The following is a 15,612-nucleotide window of genomic DNA, read 5'->3' on the forward strand; positions in this document are numbered from 1 at the left end:
TCCTCTCAGTCTTCTACATGGATCTGTGGCACTTTTTAGTAACAGACGAATGAAATTTCAAAACTTCTTTGCAAAAAAGTATGACTGCACTTATGTCTGACAAGACATTTGAAGACAACACAGTATTTGTGTACTACACTATTCCATTTCTTTCATTTGGGAACAAGTGGCATTTTTTAATTTCTTCAAAATATGGGCTGTTAAGTAGCTCCTGGACATTCATATTGTTCCATTCAGTTTGATGTTTCAGCTCCTTCAGCCCTCCTCTGACTGTTCTCCTCATTATTTTAATTTATTTCTTTCTCAGAAGCTTGTCAAGAATGGTCTAAGAAGAACAGAATTCACATTGGAGCATTTTTCAGAATTTTTTGTAAATATATTTATTTTTAGGTATGTCTGATTCAAAGGATAAAGTAGGAGCTTTTGGCCTGTTGCTGCCTTGTGGAAAAAAATCCAAATTGACTCATTTATTACATGGTTCAGAATTAAGTTTTTTCTTGATGTTTTAGTTTATCTTCACCCCTAATCACGGCACACGTGCTGTGCACTGTGTGTATATATGCATATGTAGTGTGTGTCTGTGTGTGAGTGTGCACATATGCATTTATATACTGGTAAGACTCAGTGGGTGTTTGTATCATGAGCTTTTCTCATCATTCCTTGTCCCAGTCTAAATAAAGAGCAACTGCAGCATCCTCTGGCAGGGAGTGACAAAGCTCAGCTGTGTCAAGACCCAACTTATTTTTGCTTGTTTAATCGTGGCTCCTTCTAGCTTCATTTGATACTAGCATCTGCTTCTTTCTGTGGAAGACTAATCAAATCTTTTATTCCCAGCCACTATTTCCATGTCAAGTGATTTGAGACCTCTGACCCCACCTCCAACTCACCCACTTCAATGGTCTGTTCTCTAGGCTTTTCCTGCTGTTGAGCAGCTCATCTCTATGCAAGACCCTTCTCTCTTGTGTCTTGGGTACTTGATTTCCTTGAAAAGTTCTTGGTTGACAGGTTTTTAAGAGTGAAATAATCTGTATCATCATCATGCTACTCTTGTTGACGTCTTCAAAGACCTACTTTGAACTTCTTGATTTGCACTTGGCAACTTTTTTTCTTGTGATCATCACTTTAGTAATAAGCTGCTGAAATGCTTTTGGTTTCTAAATGATACTTGATTTGATAAGCCAGGGTGGCATAGAAATTGTAGCCTGTGAAAGATAGGATTGTCCATACTGTTGTTTCAGTTTGTGCCAGAAAGAGAAAGAAAAGCAACTTAGTCGAGACTGGGAAGTGAAGTTTTTGTGTGTTTCTGTTGTTTTATCTTTTTTTCTGCAACTGATTTTTGCCTCTTTCTTTAGGAGTCGAAGTAAAGTTTTATCTCGTTGGTTGGCTGGCTTACCTCAGCAACTGGCTCTTCTTGGCTTGAGGAACCCTGAGCTTTCCAATCAGCTCATTGATATCATTCACTCCGCTGCTTCTCGTTCAAACAAGGAATTGTTGCAAAGTTTACAAGCCACTGCTGCTCGAATATATGGTAAGATTTTGACACTACAGCACGAGGAATTTTGTCCCTCACCTGGCAGGCAGGTTGCAGTAGGTGAAAAATCCTGTTGTTTCCTAGGTGAACCTAAAGACTAGATGGGGAACAGGATTGCAGATTGGTTCAGTTTCTTAAAGGTTAAAATGAACTATGTGTGTCATTTACTAGACGGTAAACAGATTGAGATCTTTTGTTCAAGTTAGTAGGACTTAAATATGATAGACTGGAAACTTTGGTTTTTGAGTGAGAATCATGGAATCATTTGGGTTGAAAAATACCTCTAAGGTCTGACTGGTAACCCAGCACTGCCAAGTCCACCACTAAACCACGTCCCCAGATTCCACATGTTTTTTGAACACTTCAGGGGTTGGTAATACCATCACTTCCCTGGACGGCTTGATCCAATGCCTGACTACCCTTTCAGTGAATAAATTTTTTCTAATACCCAAGCCAAACCTCCCCTGGTACAACTAAAGGCAATTTCCTCTCATCACTTGTTACCTGGAAGAAGAGGGTGACTTACCCTCACCTGGCAGCAACCTCTTTTAAGGTGATCGTAGAGAGCAAGATATTCTTCTCCAAGCCTATTTTCTAGGCTAGTATTACTTTATTTTTTTCTCCATTTTTTCCCCTGGTTATGATGGTTATAATGTCCTCATGTCCTTGGGGTAGCTGGGGTGGTTGGTGGGTGCAGCCGGGGCTGACCGTGCATTGTGTGCCGCAGATCCACTCGAGGGCACGCTGGTGCTGCTGCCGGCCGAGGCGCAGCGGCGCCTGGTGCAGCTGGTGTACTTCCTGCCCTGCCTGCCCGCCAGCCTGCTCGCCTGCCTCAGCCGCTGCTGCATCATGGGCAGGATGTCCTCCGACCTCGCCGCCACCCTCATCGGCATCCTGCACATGAGGTACCGCGCTCCCTGCTCGGCTCTGGCCAAAACCAGCCCCGGGTGGGAACAGTTAGTCATGGGCTGTGAACCTGGTGATCAGTTTGCACACAGGAAATCTATATAATGTGCAGGAACTGATGGTGTGCTTGGCCTGTTGCTCTGACTCTGTCTTTACACTGCCCAATTTTCTACGATACTTGTTGAGAAAATCATTCTGCTGTTTAGATTGGAAAACACCTTTAAGACCAAGTCCAACTGTTAATCCAGCACTGCCAGTTCCACCACTAAACCATGTTTTTAAGTGCCATATTCATTTATCCATATTATTTTACTGTCTTTGTATATATTAATGAAGTCTGCCAAGAATTTTCATCTTGAAATTAGTGTTTTTAATACCTAGGTCCTTTCAGTAAGGATGCAAAGCAGCTTTAGCCTCTCTCTTACAAAATTTGTAAGGCTGCACAGTATTGAGCATCTTCTATCCAGAACATCATCACCAGTGGTCTTTGTTCTGCCACTAATTGCAGCTTTTCCTTGTGAATGCTTCAACTTGACACAACTGATAGTGAAAAACAACCAATCAGTTTTTCTCATGTTCTGATTTCTTTCAGCTCACTTTTTCTCCAGTTACCACACCTAAATAGCCAATTTATAGTTGCTAGGCAAGTGCCTTGTTTGAAATTATTAATGCTCTTTTTTTTTTTTTGTCCTGGCTTGAAAGAGGGTAGGTTTGCCTGTGAAGTCAGGGAGCAAAGCTGCTGTTCCATTGAAGTGAGTGCAGGGCTTGCTGAGATTTCACAAAGGGTGTTTTACTTTGCTGCTTCTGGGAAAAATACATTTTTGGTCAATATTGTGGAACTTTGGATAAGCAAGCAGGAATTAAGCTTATATGAGTTATGCTTAAAGTGATTCTTGAAGCTTTTTGGTTCTGAAACATTTTAAATTAAAATAGGACACAACACAATGTACTCACAAATATAGACCTGTTTGTATTAGCTGTGTAACATGAGGATAAGGTGACTAACATAAGAAGCAATAGTGGTGAAATTTATATCCTATATTTGTAATGCATTACTGCTGTAAAAGTGAAATTCTGTCTAGTTTTGGGAAGTTGGGCATCAGACTTTATTTTTAAAAATGAAAAATAAATGAAATTGTCTGCCATACACTGGAAGTTCAGTGGCAAAGTGTAACCAATTCAAAGACAGTCATTGTAAGAACTGAAGCCAGTAATAAGCACTCAGGTGCTTAATTTGTTGTTAGATCCTAGTGGATTTTATTGTGGGAGATTTTTGTAATAATGGGGTTCCTGTTTTCTAAAAATTACCGTAATGGTGCAGGTGGGTTGTAGGCATTTATCCTTTTGACAGAAGATGCAAGTGGCAGACAGAAGGCAGTGTTCTTACCAAAAGTAAGTTACATTCTGAGAGCGAAGGAGGAGTAAATTCTTTGTTTTCAGAGGTGCAAAGGAAGTATTTTGATTTTAATTTATGGCATTTGAAACATGTTTTGAACTTACTTTGGATTCAAAGACTGTAGATAATCAACCAAGATCCAAAAGTCTATCTGAAATCACTAATTGAAAGAAAAATGTACTGATGTACTTAAAATGGTGCAGTTTTTTTATATTGATAATCCCTGACAGTCCTCCTTTCTGGAAGCTTGCAAGTTTTGATGAAACTTGAAAAAGAGGAATTGCTCTTGACTGAGCATTGTTTTTATTTGATAAGACTCTTCTCACTTTATTAAGAGGAATTGATATTAAGAACAGGAAGTTGATTAGTTTTGTTTAGAAGCACAATCTGTCTGAAAATAGTACAAGTCCTTGGAAAGATTAAAATGACTCTTTCATAGACAAACTGAATGGAAGGGATTGAAAATACATTCTTACTTATATATCCAAGTTAAAAACTTGTACAGGTTACAAAGTGCTTGTAGATGACAGCTTTTTTACCTTTGGCTTAGGTGAAATGTATTTTGTGGAAGACTCCTTTTACTTTTTTTTTACTTTTTTTTCTTGATTTTTTAAGTTTATTTTATTTTTCCAGTGATCATGGCAGCAAGCATTTTATCCTAAAAGACTCGTCTAGGGTGCCTTAAGGACTTAGGAAACCAAGATGATAGAAATGTTTTTGGCTGAGGGAGTTGTCCAAAAAAAGTTGCTTTGTCTACTTAAAGATGCAAAGATAGGGAGATAAGTAAATACTTCTGTTCTTTTCAAGAACAGAAGAGTCTGATACTTCTTTTTAATTGGAAAATAAGTTGTATAGTCTAAGAAACAGTAGTAGATTTTCTAGATATGAACCTTAGCTGGGCTTTATGAGCTTCATAACCTGTAATTGCACACAGGATAAATGAACCGATTTTATATCTTTTATCAGAAAGACCAAGCCAAACTTTTGTATCCAGTTTTGTGGCTTGTTTTTAGATAATGACATGGATAGACTGCATTCTCAAGAAAAGCAAAGAATGATAGTCTGTCAGTTGTGATTATGGGGAATGACTGACAAATGGTCATTTTAGGTAGATAAGGCTGGGAAGAAGTCGGAGTCAGTTGTGTACAAGACTGTTGAAAAGGAATGGGAGTGCAGTTTTAGCAGGATTAAACAAGAGAGTGTTTGGTGTGAGTGCTAGCAAAATTTTAAGGAAGCAGAGATACATACTGGAATGGGTTGTGTAGCAAGGAGATGATTAATATCAGGCAGCCAGGTTGGGCATGGATGGCGGAGGGTAAAGCCTTGAAGGAAGTAGAGAGACTGGGTAACTCCTGGTCATCATTTACAGCTCTTGTGATAATCAGATGTAAACTTTTAAGTTTGTCAAATGAATGGTACTATAAAAAAACTTTTATAATTCCGTATTTCTGTACCACAGCTTGGTTTGTGGGACATTTTCTGTACTTTTAGATTGTGACTTGGACAAGCTGTCCCAAATCCACAGGGAGCCGTCCTTTCGGAGTACCCCGCTGCCGTCAGTAGATGGCGCTGTTTCTCTTCCGGTCCCGTTCCCTGGGCTGAGCGGAGACTCTCCCTGAGTTTCTCTTCTCCTATGGAATCTACTTGTCAGTCAGGCTTTAAATAGAATGGATTCAGGAGCGTCCGAGGGTTTGGTACTTGTTCTTAATTTCTTCAACAGCCTTTATTCCTGTGCTATTTTGACTGGCAGAGCATGGCTGTTTTTACACGCATCCAAGAGTGCTCGTATGGAGCTGTGTGTATTTGTCAGGGACCAGCTATGTTAAGGTGGATTCACTGAGAGTACCTATGGATCATCATAAAACTTGCAGTTATTCCTTGAACAATCATTAGAAACTGAAGGAACTCGTAGGTTGTTTTGTGTGCAAACTATAAAACTAACAGTAAGTGTATCCAGATGGTTCAAAGCCTGTGGTGATATCAGGTGGTAACATTAAGTTATAATTATTGTATATTACCTTTCAGATCTTTTTTTTTTGTTTGTTTATTATAAGGGAATTTTGAAAATATGTAATAGTTTCACTTTTTATTTTTGCAGTGGTGAAGTGAATACCCAAGTGGTGTGTAGGAGCCCATTAAGTGAGCTGTGTGTGCTGAGAATCAAAATGATGTTGGCAGTATTTCCATATAGATTGGGAAGGTTTCTGAGCCCCTGAGAGGTTGGTTACCTATACTGTTAAATCATTAGAATGGTTTCTGTAGCACTTTTGGTCTACATTCACTGAAACTAGCACAGACCAAGGACTGTTGTGAAAAGAGATCTGAAATGCAGCCACCCCATTTTGGATGCTGCTATGAACATGGCCAGGTTTGCACTAATTGGTTATGATCTCTGTGCCAGTGAACAGACATTGCTGCTGTTGAGGTCACTGGGATGGCTACAGCTGGTGAGTTTCAGGTGAAACTGAGGATCAGAAGGTCTCGTAGTGGCTTAATTTCCCTGCTGTTCTCCTCAAGTGCCTGCCTTGTGCCTACTGTATGGGATTTGAGATGTAAGTAGCTTCAATAAATCCAGGCAGGTGGAGTTCTGAGAGATGGAAGCATGCCAGGGTTTTGGGTATAAGTCATACAGGTGAGGAAGGGTGCGGAGCAATGTGAGTGAACAGTCTGTCACTTCTGCCTGAGAAATGAGAGAGAGCAGCTTCTTGACAGGAGATGGGTTCTCTGATTTTGCCTCTGATTTAAGCCTCTGATAAGTTTACATTAATGGAGAAAAATGGAAGGGTTGGGGTAGTATTTTAGAAAGTGTTTTGCATCAAATCTACTGTATGGATTTTTTTGTGATCTTTTAGGTGGTACTGTTTTGATATATTGAGATAAGCAATTCATCTTGATCCAGTGTGCTGCATTTCTAGAAGAGTTAACTTCAGTATTTATTTTTCATTTATAATTTATTGGAATAACTATTAAATAAGCAAATAGTAGTTCATTGCTAGTTCAAGGTAAATGGTTTGAGTGTTGCTTTGGAATATACAGTGTTTGGCATGAGTGGATCTTTGGCTTGAAATTCCAGTCATAGCTTTGGCTTGACAGTGGAGTTCTGGTAATTCCTTGAGGCCATGGATATGGACAGGTAGACAGCTCTCTTCACGAAGTGAAGAAATATGTAAATCATTGATGGTCTGATATGGACTAAGGTAATGAACTTTAGCAGTATCAGAAGTAGAACTGGAAAAAAATTTGGTGTAATCTCCCTGTGCCTGCTTTCTGCATTAATAGGGCAGAAGGGCTACTTCAAAATAGCCAGTAAAGCATGAACTTATGCTTTGAGCACTTTTTGGAAGACTGACTTTGAGGCAAGTATTTTTGTCAAATGTGGAAATGTATTAAATATTGTAAATGTACCTTCTTGTAGAAGGTAGATTACTTTGTTTGCCTGAAAAAGTGGTCTGCTGTATCAAACTCTGTACTAGTGCAGTTGCAGAGAAACCCACTTGTCAGGCTCAATGTTTTTTGTTGCCATTCAGTGATTTTGTGGTGATTAAGTGTCAGATACTCTTACAAACAGAATTATCTTTTTTCCTTCCCTTTTGTGCTGTGTTTAAGATGATTAACATAATCTACATACTTACTGTTACGTGTTGTGTTCTGTTCTGTGAATTGTGGATTAAAAAATGCAGGTTATTCTATTGTGACCAAATATATATATATCAGGAAGCTAGATTGCTGACTTTATGGGAAAATTTTGCTGCCTCCCCTCATTCCTTGAAGTACAAATAAGGAAACTGAAATACAATTTATTTATGTGCCTTAACTATGCATAATAGTTATGGTTGTTTTACAACTTTTTATCCATTGGAACAGTGTGTCTGGAAATTGTTTAACTGTAATAGAGAGTTGGACAGATAATATTTCACTGTCTAGATAAAAAACAATGGGAGTTAATTTATGACATTTCTCTCTTGAAGTAGAGTGTCCATAAATGAGATCTCCAATGGCTTCAAACAGCCATTTCTTATTCTTTTGGGACTCTTTCCCTGCTGGGGTCTCGCCAAGTGTTGTTTTTGTTGCTGTAGCAAAGGAGCAGGGTGAGGACCATATAAATGAAAGCTAAGTGCTCTCTGGCATAAATTGTGTGGGAGTTCCAAGTTTTCATCGGTTTGAGATAACCCTGGGGGTAACGTGCATTCTGCTTGATGTAACTGCAAATGAACTCTTAAGAGGTAGTGCCTTTAAAATATTCTGCTGCTTTCCAGACAATAATGAGGGAGCTCAGCTGGTGTCTCATCAAGCACCCAGGCAAGCCTGTTGGTTCCTGCTATCCTCTGGAATCTGGTTCTTAGAAAGAACTGACATGGACATTTTAACATTTGTTTGCTGTGAGGTGTAAAATTCTGTATCTTCAGAGACATTACTCAAAGATGTTTTAGGGTTACAGTAGAGTTCTTTATGGATGTTTCCATTGTAATTAAATGCTACTTTTTCTTTATTTAGCCTTCCTAGTTATTTTATCTTCAGCCTTTGCCAGTACAGCATGAGGAGGCACAGTGAGAATGCAAAATGTAGCTAATGAAGACCTTTTACACTACTTGATTAAAGACTTATTGAATGCATAATTGTAGTCAAGAAAAGGAAAAATAGCACATTCCCCCAAAGTGTTTGCAACCAGGAGAGAACTTGGAGAGGATATTGTAACCCATTATTGTGATTAGCAATACTGATAGAGCAACTGAATTCAGTAATTCTCATGTAAGTAAAGTGTAGAAGATATTCCAGAACTGTGTATTTATTTTAAAAAGACATCAATAAAATGAAAGTTTTGCCAAAATAAGCTAACTGCATATTAAATAAACAACACAAAACAAAGAGGAAACTCTCAATTTTTATATACAAATGGTGTATAATGGAAAGTCAGCTCAGTACATCTTGGAGAATAAGTGAAAAATCATACATTTATAGAGAGGTATAGTAGTTATGAATGGGTTGCTAGGAAAAATGCAACAATAGTAAGGTCTGTGTTCACTGAAGTGCCTTTTCTGACTGTATGTTTACACCCCTCAATTTAGAAACAAAAGTAAAGGAGGAAAGTATTAAAATACTAACAAAAGTGCTTAAGGCAGTATTGAATAAACTAAACATTTATGCTTTCAAAATGCTGGCTTTTCCCTGTTGGGTGCTACTGAGGATGAAGGGTAAAAAATGATCTGTTTTCCTTGCTGAAAGATGAGAAAAGATCTGTAGTTCTTGAGAATCAGACCCCGGGGTGGGTTACACTGCATTCCTTCATCCACATCTGGTCAGCAAATTTCCTTTTTCTTGCGCACTGTTTTGTAAATGTCTAGGACTAGAAAGAGGGAGAAGTCCAAGCTTGTATTTAAGGACATAGCCCCTAAATTTTTCCCCAGGTTGGTTGTAGTGTGAGGTTCCTAATCAAAGGGAAAAAGAATTATGTTGCTGCACTACAATCGACGCCGTCAGTAAATGCCGTTGGCTCATTAGTGAATGTTTCTTCTGATTTGTGCTCTCATTTATAATGTGAAAGCAGTGCTTTGCTTCAGACAACCTCTGCAGCTCCAGAGCAAATGAGCAGCTGACAGGCTTACTTTTAACAATGCATAGCTTAAATTGTTGTTTTCCTAAAATAGGCTTCATATTTTTCCTCAAATCCCTGGTAATTCCCTTCAGATGTTTATTGTATTTTGCCGCATTTTCAAATGGAAAGACTTGATCCTTCAGAAGAGATAATGAAAGTTAAAACAAAAAACTCACACTAACAAACCAGTGGCTATACATGGTAACCTGTTGGAGGAAAAGGAAGATAAAAACCCCTCACTTGTTCTTGGAGCTTACATTCAGACCCTGTACTACCTAGAGCTAAGTTGGTCTGAATGATGAAATGGGTATATGGTTGGAGAAGTATTCAAAGATTCAATTTTTTGGTTTTTTCTTCTCTTTTTTTTTAGCAATTTCAACATAAGTTTTTACAGGCATGGTTTCCTGTCTTTTTCAGAACTGATATGAAAACTGAGAGTGCTGATCCTCATTAGCAGTAGAACTCACAACTGATTTGATTAATTTGATGCAGGGACATGAGTTTATACTTTATTGCAGTTGCATTTCAATCTGACAGAAATTATTTTTCATTAAAGCTGAACAGGAATAAACTGTGCCAAAGCTGAGATAAATATTGGCGCAGGGCTTTTTAATGTTTTAAAAGAACATGTTTTACAGAAGTACAAGTACATGCCTACACTGGGAGAAAATGTTGTATATTTTTCTTCCATAAAGGTGCAGTAGCCCTGATGTGGTACTTGCATGTAATTTTGCTCTTTTCAGTGTGTTTTGTTGTTTATACACACAGTTTCTGACAATGATAATATGGAAGTGTTTGGGATATTTTGTAACATACTTTCCATGCTCATAGGTAATTCCATAAGTGATCCGTTGCCTCATATTTGACAGATGTTTTAACATGTAAGCGCTACTTTAAATGGCAGTCAGACAATGCAGCTGTCATTACACAGCTGGCTGGCTGTAAGACACGCAGAGTTCATAACAGTCCTGTGAGGCTGGCTAGGAGACACACATGTACAGTGTTGTCCCAATGTGGTTTTATCAGCAGAGCTATGTTTCTGGGCTCAGACAGTGACCCCTGGGCACTATGCTGGAGGATTTGAGTGGGTCCCCTAGAGCTAAGGGAAGGATGATGTAGTATCCGTGTGGAAGTTTCCCGCTTCTGATGGGTACTGATCAGTAGCTGAATAGTTCTGTGTTGATAGATAAACTCTGGGCTGATGTTAAACTTGTTGTGTTGAGAGGTCATAGGTAGCACAGGTCATAAAAATTGGAAGCCAAAAGAAACAAGGAAGCCTTTTCTCTACACTTCTCTGTGTATCAGCAAAGACTTTTTCTCAATGCAATTTCTGATTGATCACAATGGAAGATTCACAAGTGGTAGAGGAGTGCTGTTCTACGTATCTGTGGCCCTGGGTTGTGAAGGAAAACTCAGAGCTGTTTCATGCAGTGGAAACAATTCTTTATGATCCTTGGTTGCAGTGTGATTATTTTGGCTACTGAGGAAGAAGCACTTCACTTCTCATATTTCCAAGGCCTTAACTGAACTCTTGGATGTGCCAAAAGGGCTGCTCTGCTGTATCCTGATGAGTTGCAGAACAACAAAACATGGGAGGTGCTGGTGTGTCATTTCCACTGTTGGGTAGATAAAGTGACCAAATTGCTTTGTCAAGAGACAAAAAAGGCTGGGTAGCCTTTATTAACTTAGAGTTTTAAGTACTTTTCTATACAAATAATGTGAAGGCTTGTGGACTTTTGTCATCTCTTTCTGGGTTGTACCTTAGTAGTCACTAGTGGTGTCCAGTGATGTCTGTCTTCTGTTGTATGAACTGATCACTCCTACCTACCATCTCCTGCCTTTAAACCAATTGCCTCTTGGTATAAGGACCTTTGTTCCTACCCTGAGGCTGCCTAGATTTCTGGATTTTTTTTCCTAAGTGTTACAGGGTCTTTCATATTCATGTGCAGCTACCATTAACAAGATTTCTAGGAGACGCATCGTAGAAAAAATTTTTTCAGAAACCATTTGGTCTGTTCCCAAGCGTGACACAGGTGTTGACCAAAATACCCCCACCAAAAAAAACCAACTAAAAAACCTCGAAAACATCCCAACATTTGTCGCTCCATACTCTTGCAGGTGTCAGGGAAGTTCTCAGGTATCAGATTGCTCACGGCTGCTAGTTCAGTTCATTCTTGCATTCCCCTGGAGTTCTTTTCCATGGTGAATGCCATCTCATCCTGGTAATTCCTTTCTGGTTCTTGGGGTTCCATAATATTTTGTGCAGCTGCTTGAAGTTACAACAGGTTATCTTGAGGAGTTGTTCTGGGATGGGAACCAGAGCAGTTTCCTCTCTGGGGATCAGAGATTGGCAGAGTTCCTTTAGCCACTGTCCTAGAGCGTTTTCATGATTGATTGCCATCCTCATGCAGTGCTTGTCTGCTGGCTATACAGAATCTCAGGAAGTTTTCTGCTCCTGATGTGTTTGAAGGACAATTTAATAATAAATTAATAATAGTATCTTGGTGGTTAAAGCACTTGCTGAGGTTGCAGAAAGTCTGTGTTCACTGTCTTCATCTGAAGGGGAGATTGATTTCCTATTTTCTAACTTAGTGACTTAGTCATTGAACTATTTGGAGCATTTGTACTTAATAATTTTTTAAAATTTTATTAAATTTTCAAAGAGTTGAGGCCTAGAATGGAGTTAGTTTTTTTCAGGGAATGAGTGAATCAGCTACTGACTGTGCCTGTGACTGTTTAAATGTTCTGTGTGGAACAGAAGCATCAGTGAAAAAAATAGAGGGGAAACGCCTTTTACAATTATTTTATAACCTAGAATTAAAAAAACAGTTGTGGGAGGGCTTGGTTTAAATCTTTCATCAGTGGTTGATAAAATAAATTTAAAATGGAATCGCTTAGTACAGTACAAGTTGTGTATCTCGGGCTGTTGTCTTGCCAATGTTCAAATAATTCTGTAAAGCTTTGGGAATGCTCTGCACTACGTATTCCCATTGATGGTGCTGAGAGCATTTTCCTGGAAAGTGAAGGAATTGGATTTTATTTTCCTTGAACAGAAAACACAAACCCTTGACCTTGCACTTCTTGAGTGTTACAACCTTCAGATTTATGAACAAAAGGGTGAAGTATTAATGCCTCAGAAGAACTGTGAATCTTGCATTTGCTTTTCTATATTTTACTTTAAAAATACTTGGAGACTGAATTTAGGATTAAAATTGGTCATACTTTTTTTTTTCAATTTTATTGCTAATAACCATAAAATCAAAACCCAACCCCAATCCACATTCTAAGGAAAACTTGCTTAGCAAGAACTAGACAGGTGAATTGCTGTCTGTGCTGGAGTTTGTGCAGTGTGTTTTATAAGAGGACAAGTGGAAGGATAATTTCTAAAATGAATGCAGCAAGGTTCATCAGAGTTCTTCTACTAGAGACCTCTAAATTACCCAAAGACTCCTTGTGCCTGTGTGAGCCAAAATCAACACCTTAAACCTGAACCATAAATCAATTAGCTTGTTCAGGTCAGGAGGCACTGAGAGATAGTAGTCTGCAGTTGAGGAATAACCACTTGTGTACAAACTGCAGTTGTTATTTTGCAGCTGTGTGATACAGCCAAACTGAAAACAACAGCAGCATAAACTAAAGTAGTGGAGTCCATCTGGAATTAAAAGTTTGCAGCAAGTGATAAAAGAAATGCACTGCACACTTGCTTTCACTGAGAAATATTTGCTCTGCTAATGGCAAGAGAAGCAGTAATTTTTAAGTTAATTAGATTCAGCTTTTCTTTTAATACCATTTGGTGTACCGAGGAGGTTACCTAAAGGTGCAATTCTAAACCTCAAAAGAGAGGTTCCCACTGAGAGTGGGTGACCTTATGGAAATTACAAGATGTAATTCATCATAGTTAATGTGGGTTTGGACTACATGACTGGAGAGGTCTCACTCATATGTAGTTTGATAACAGGTTCCCATTGTCAGTAATAATTTATACAAAAAAGAGAAGTTATAATATGCTTATTACCTCTCTTCCACATATAAAGCAGATAATTTTTTTAGTCAGATGTCTGACATGTAATTTACAAGCATCTTAAAAACACATTTTAAAAGTGCATACAGTCCCCAGTTATTCATGGTAGTCTTAATATATTAAACTGAGATTTAAAAAATAATTTTAATGTACTTGTAGTACATCAACATCTGTTCTAGAATCTGTCTTCTTACCTTATTTTTTATTTCCTCTAATGTGAATCTCAAAATTGAGCAGCTTTAACAAGTGTCTACATTATAGGCAGTTGGGCTCTAAGGTAATTGAGGTGCTGACAGCTGGTTAGACTTGTATTTGAACAAACTTCTATGCTGTAATGCTGCTCTGTTTGTGTTTGTAGTATTAGAAAGACATTGGTTTTGGTCTTAATTTATTGTGAGATTCTCATGTGGTGTTTCAATTACATGATTTCCTATTTTTTTTTCCCATCCTGCTTTCTGTATGGAGTACATCATGAGCACTGAAGGAGCATTTACTTCATGTTACAGTTTGGCCCTGTTTCAATAGGAGGCTCCATGTTTTCTCTATTGTATTAGGTCCCACTTGGAAAACAAAGGGATTCCCTCCCCCTGCCCCCACCCAGGGAAGTTTTTTGTTGTGCTCAAGTAATTTTCACAGCTGCAGGAGATGGGAAGGTGATGTTTTTCCCAGTTTAAACATGAGGAACTGAGGGAAGGAAAAGGTGTAGGCAGAAGTACGTAGAAGTACCTGATAACTTTAGGAATTCAGTTTGAAACATTTGGGCTGTGATTTTACAGAGCATCTTCTGTCTTGAAAACAAAAAACTGACCTCAAATTCACTGTAAATTCAAGTAGAGATCAGATGGGTGCTACTCTTAGAAATGCTTGAAACTGTATCTCTCCACAGCTGTTAGTGACATTTTAATCTTTTAATCACTGTTGAGCTATTGCAGGACTGTGGATAACTAGCTGAAAAAGGGGGATGAGAGAAGCTTCCAGTATGAATTATGTGAACTTATTCTGTCCTGAAAGTTAAAAAAAATTAATCTGATGATGCTTGAAGAAATGTGTTACCACTGACTTTTGTTCTACAATTTCAAGAAGTATTTATCTTGCGTCTAGTATAACCTACCTGAATTTGTGAGCTGATGCTTTCTTCTACATTTTTAATTATGCCTCATACACTGTGCTCGTTATAGATAATGCAATAAATAGGGCAGGGACAGGTTATCCTATGTTATCCTGCATGGTATAATCCTGATTGATCCATTCATCCATGATTTGAATGAGACATAGATCTTCATTTTTTTTTCAGAGAAAATATGACACATAATATTATCATACTCTAAGGTGTATGACCAGACAGGCCAAGTTGAAGATCAGAGGCAACCTTCTCTGTCACTTTTTAAATTTAATGCTAGATTATTTTTAACCTTATTGCTCTTTTAACACTGAGGCTGCTTCTGTGCATGTAATAGCTTTCACTTTCTAAAAAAGCAAGCTGCAGCTGAATTTGGGGATCTTGATTTTGTATGTGTGTGACTCAGTAAAGCTCTGCTTGTGGAGATGAATCTTAAACCATTTAATAGCTCTGTCAAGGGTTTGTTCCTTATGCTGCCTCAATGTTCCCAGGGCTGAACTGCAGGGATTCTCTGCTTCCTCTTATGTCTGTTTCAGTGGCCCTTAGCCTTTCTCTTAGGATGCTTAACATGCTTGTCCTGTTTGTGTGTTTGTAGATGCGTGGGAAAACAAAACTGATGAAGTGTTTGATTTCCAGATGTTTAGCAGTAAGCTTTGGAATTATTTTTCCTGTCCCTGCATCTCCTGAACCAATCGCAGTTTCTGCTTACTAACCTGCAGTGAATCTTGAGTTTTTGTCCAGTCTCTTCTGGAGGTTATGTAAAATTCTTGTGTGCGCTAGTCCTATTGTAAGGAATTCAAAGCATCTGCTAACTGTTGCATATGGAAATGGAATTTTTCCAATATGGAAAAATATTTTTTTATTTGATTCTTTTAAACCAGATTCTAACAAGATTTATAATGCAAGTCCCTACTTCCTGAATTGGGGCTTATTACATTTTCTTTCTTTCTTTCTCTTTTCTTACCCAAGATTTATTTATTTTCATATTTGTCTGATTGCCTTTGCAGCTTCTCATCTGTTATCTCTCCCAGCCTCTTGCATTCCC

The 15,612-nt window shown here is 38.4% G+C and overlaps 1 protein-coding gene across 3 annotated transcripts in view; it reads left to right on the forward strand.

The window, feature by feature from the left end:
- The window catches only part of TEX10 (testis expressed 10), a 54,452-nt gene that overhangs the window by 19,119 nt on the left and 19,721 nt on the right, over positions 1–15,612 (forward strand). For all 3 annotated transcript variants that reach the window (XM_030971089.1, XM_030971088.1, XM_030971090.1), the window contains exons 8-9: positions 1,353–1,528; positions 2,259–2,436. In XM_030971089.1, the coding sequence (XP_030826949.1) occupies positions 1,353–1,528; positions 2,259–2,436 (354 nt within the window). The remainder of the gene's footprint in view (positions 1–1,352; positions 1,529–2,258; positions 2,437–15,612) is intronic.

Source organism: Camarhynchus parvulus, chromosome 2 (genome assembly GCF_901933205.1).
Source record: "Camarhynchus parvulus chromosome 2, STF_HiC, whole genome shotgun sequence".
Classification (NCBI taxonomy): Eukaryota; Metazoa; Chordata; class Aves; order Passeriformes; family Thraupidae; genus Camarhynchus; species Camarhynchus parvulus.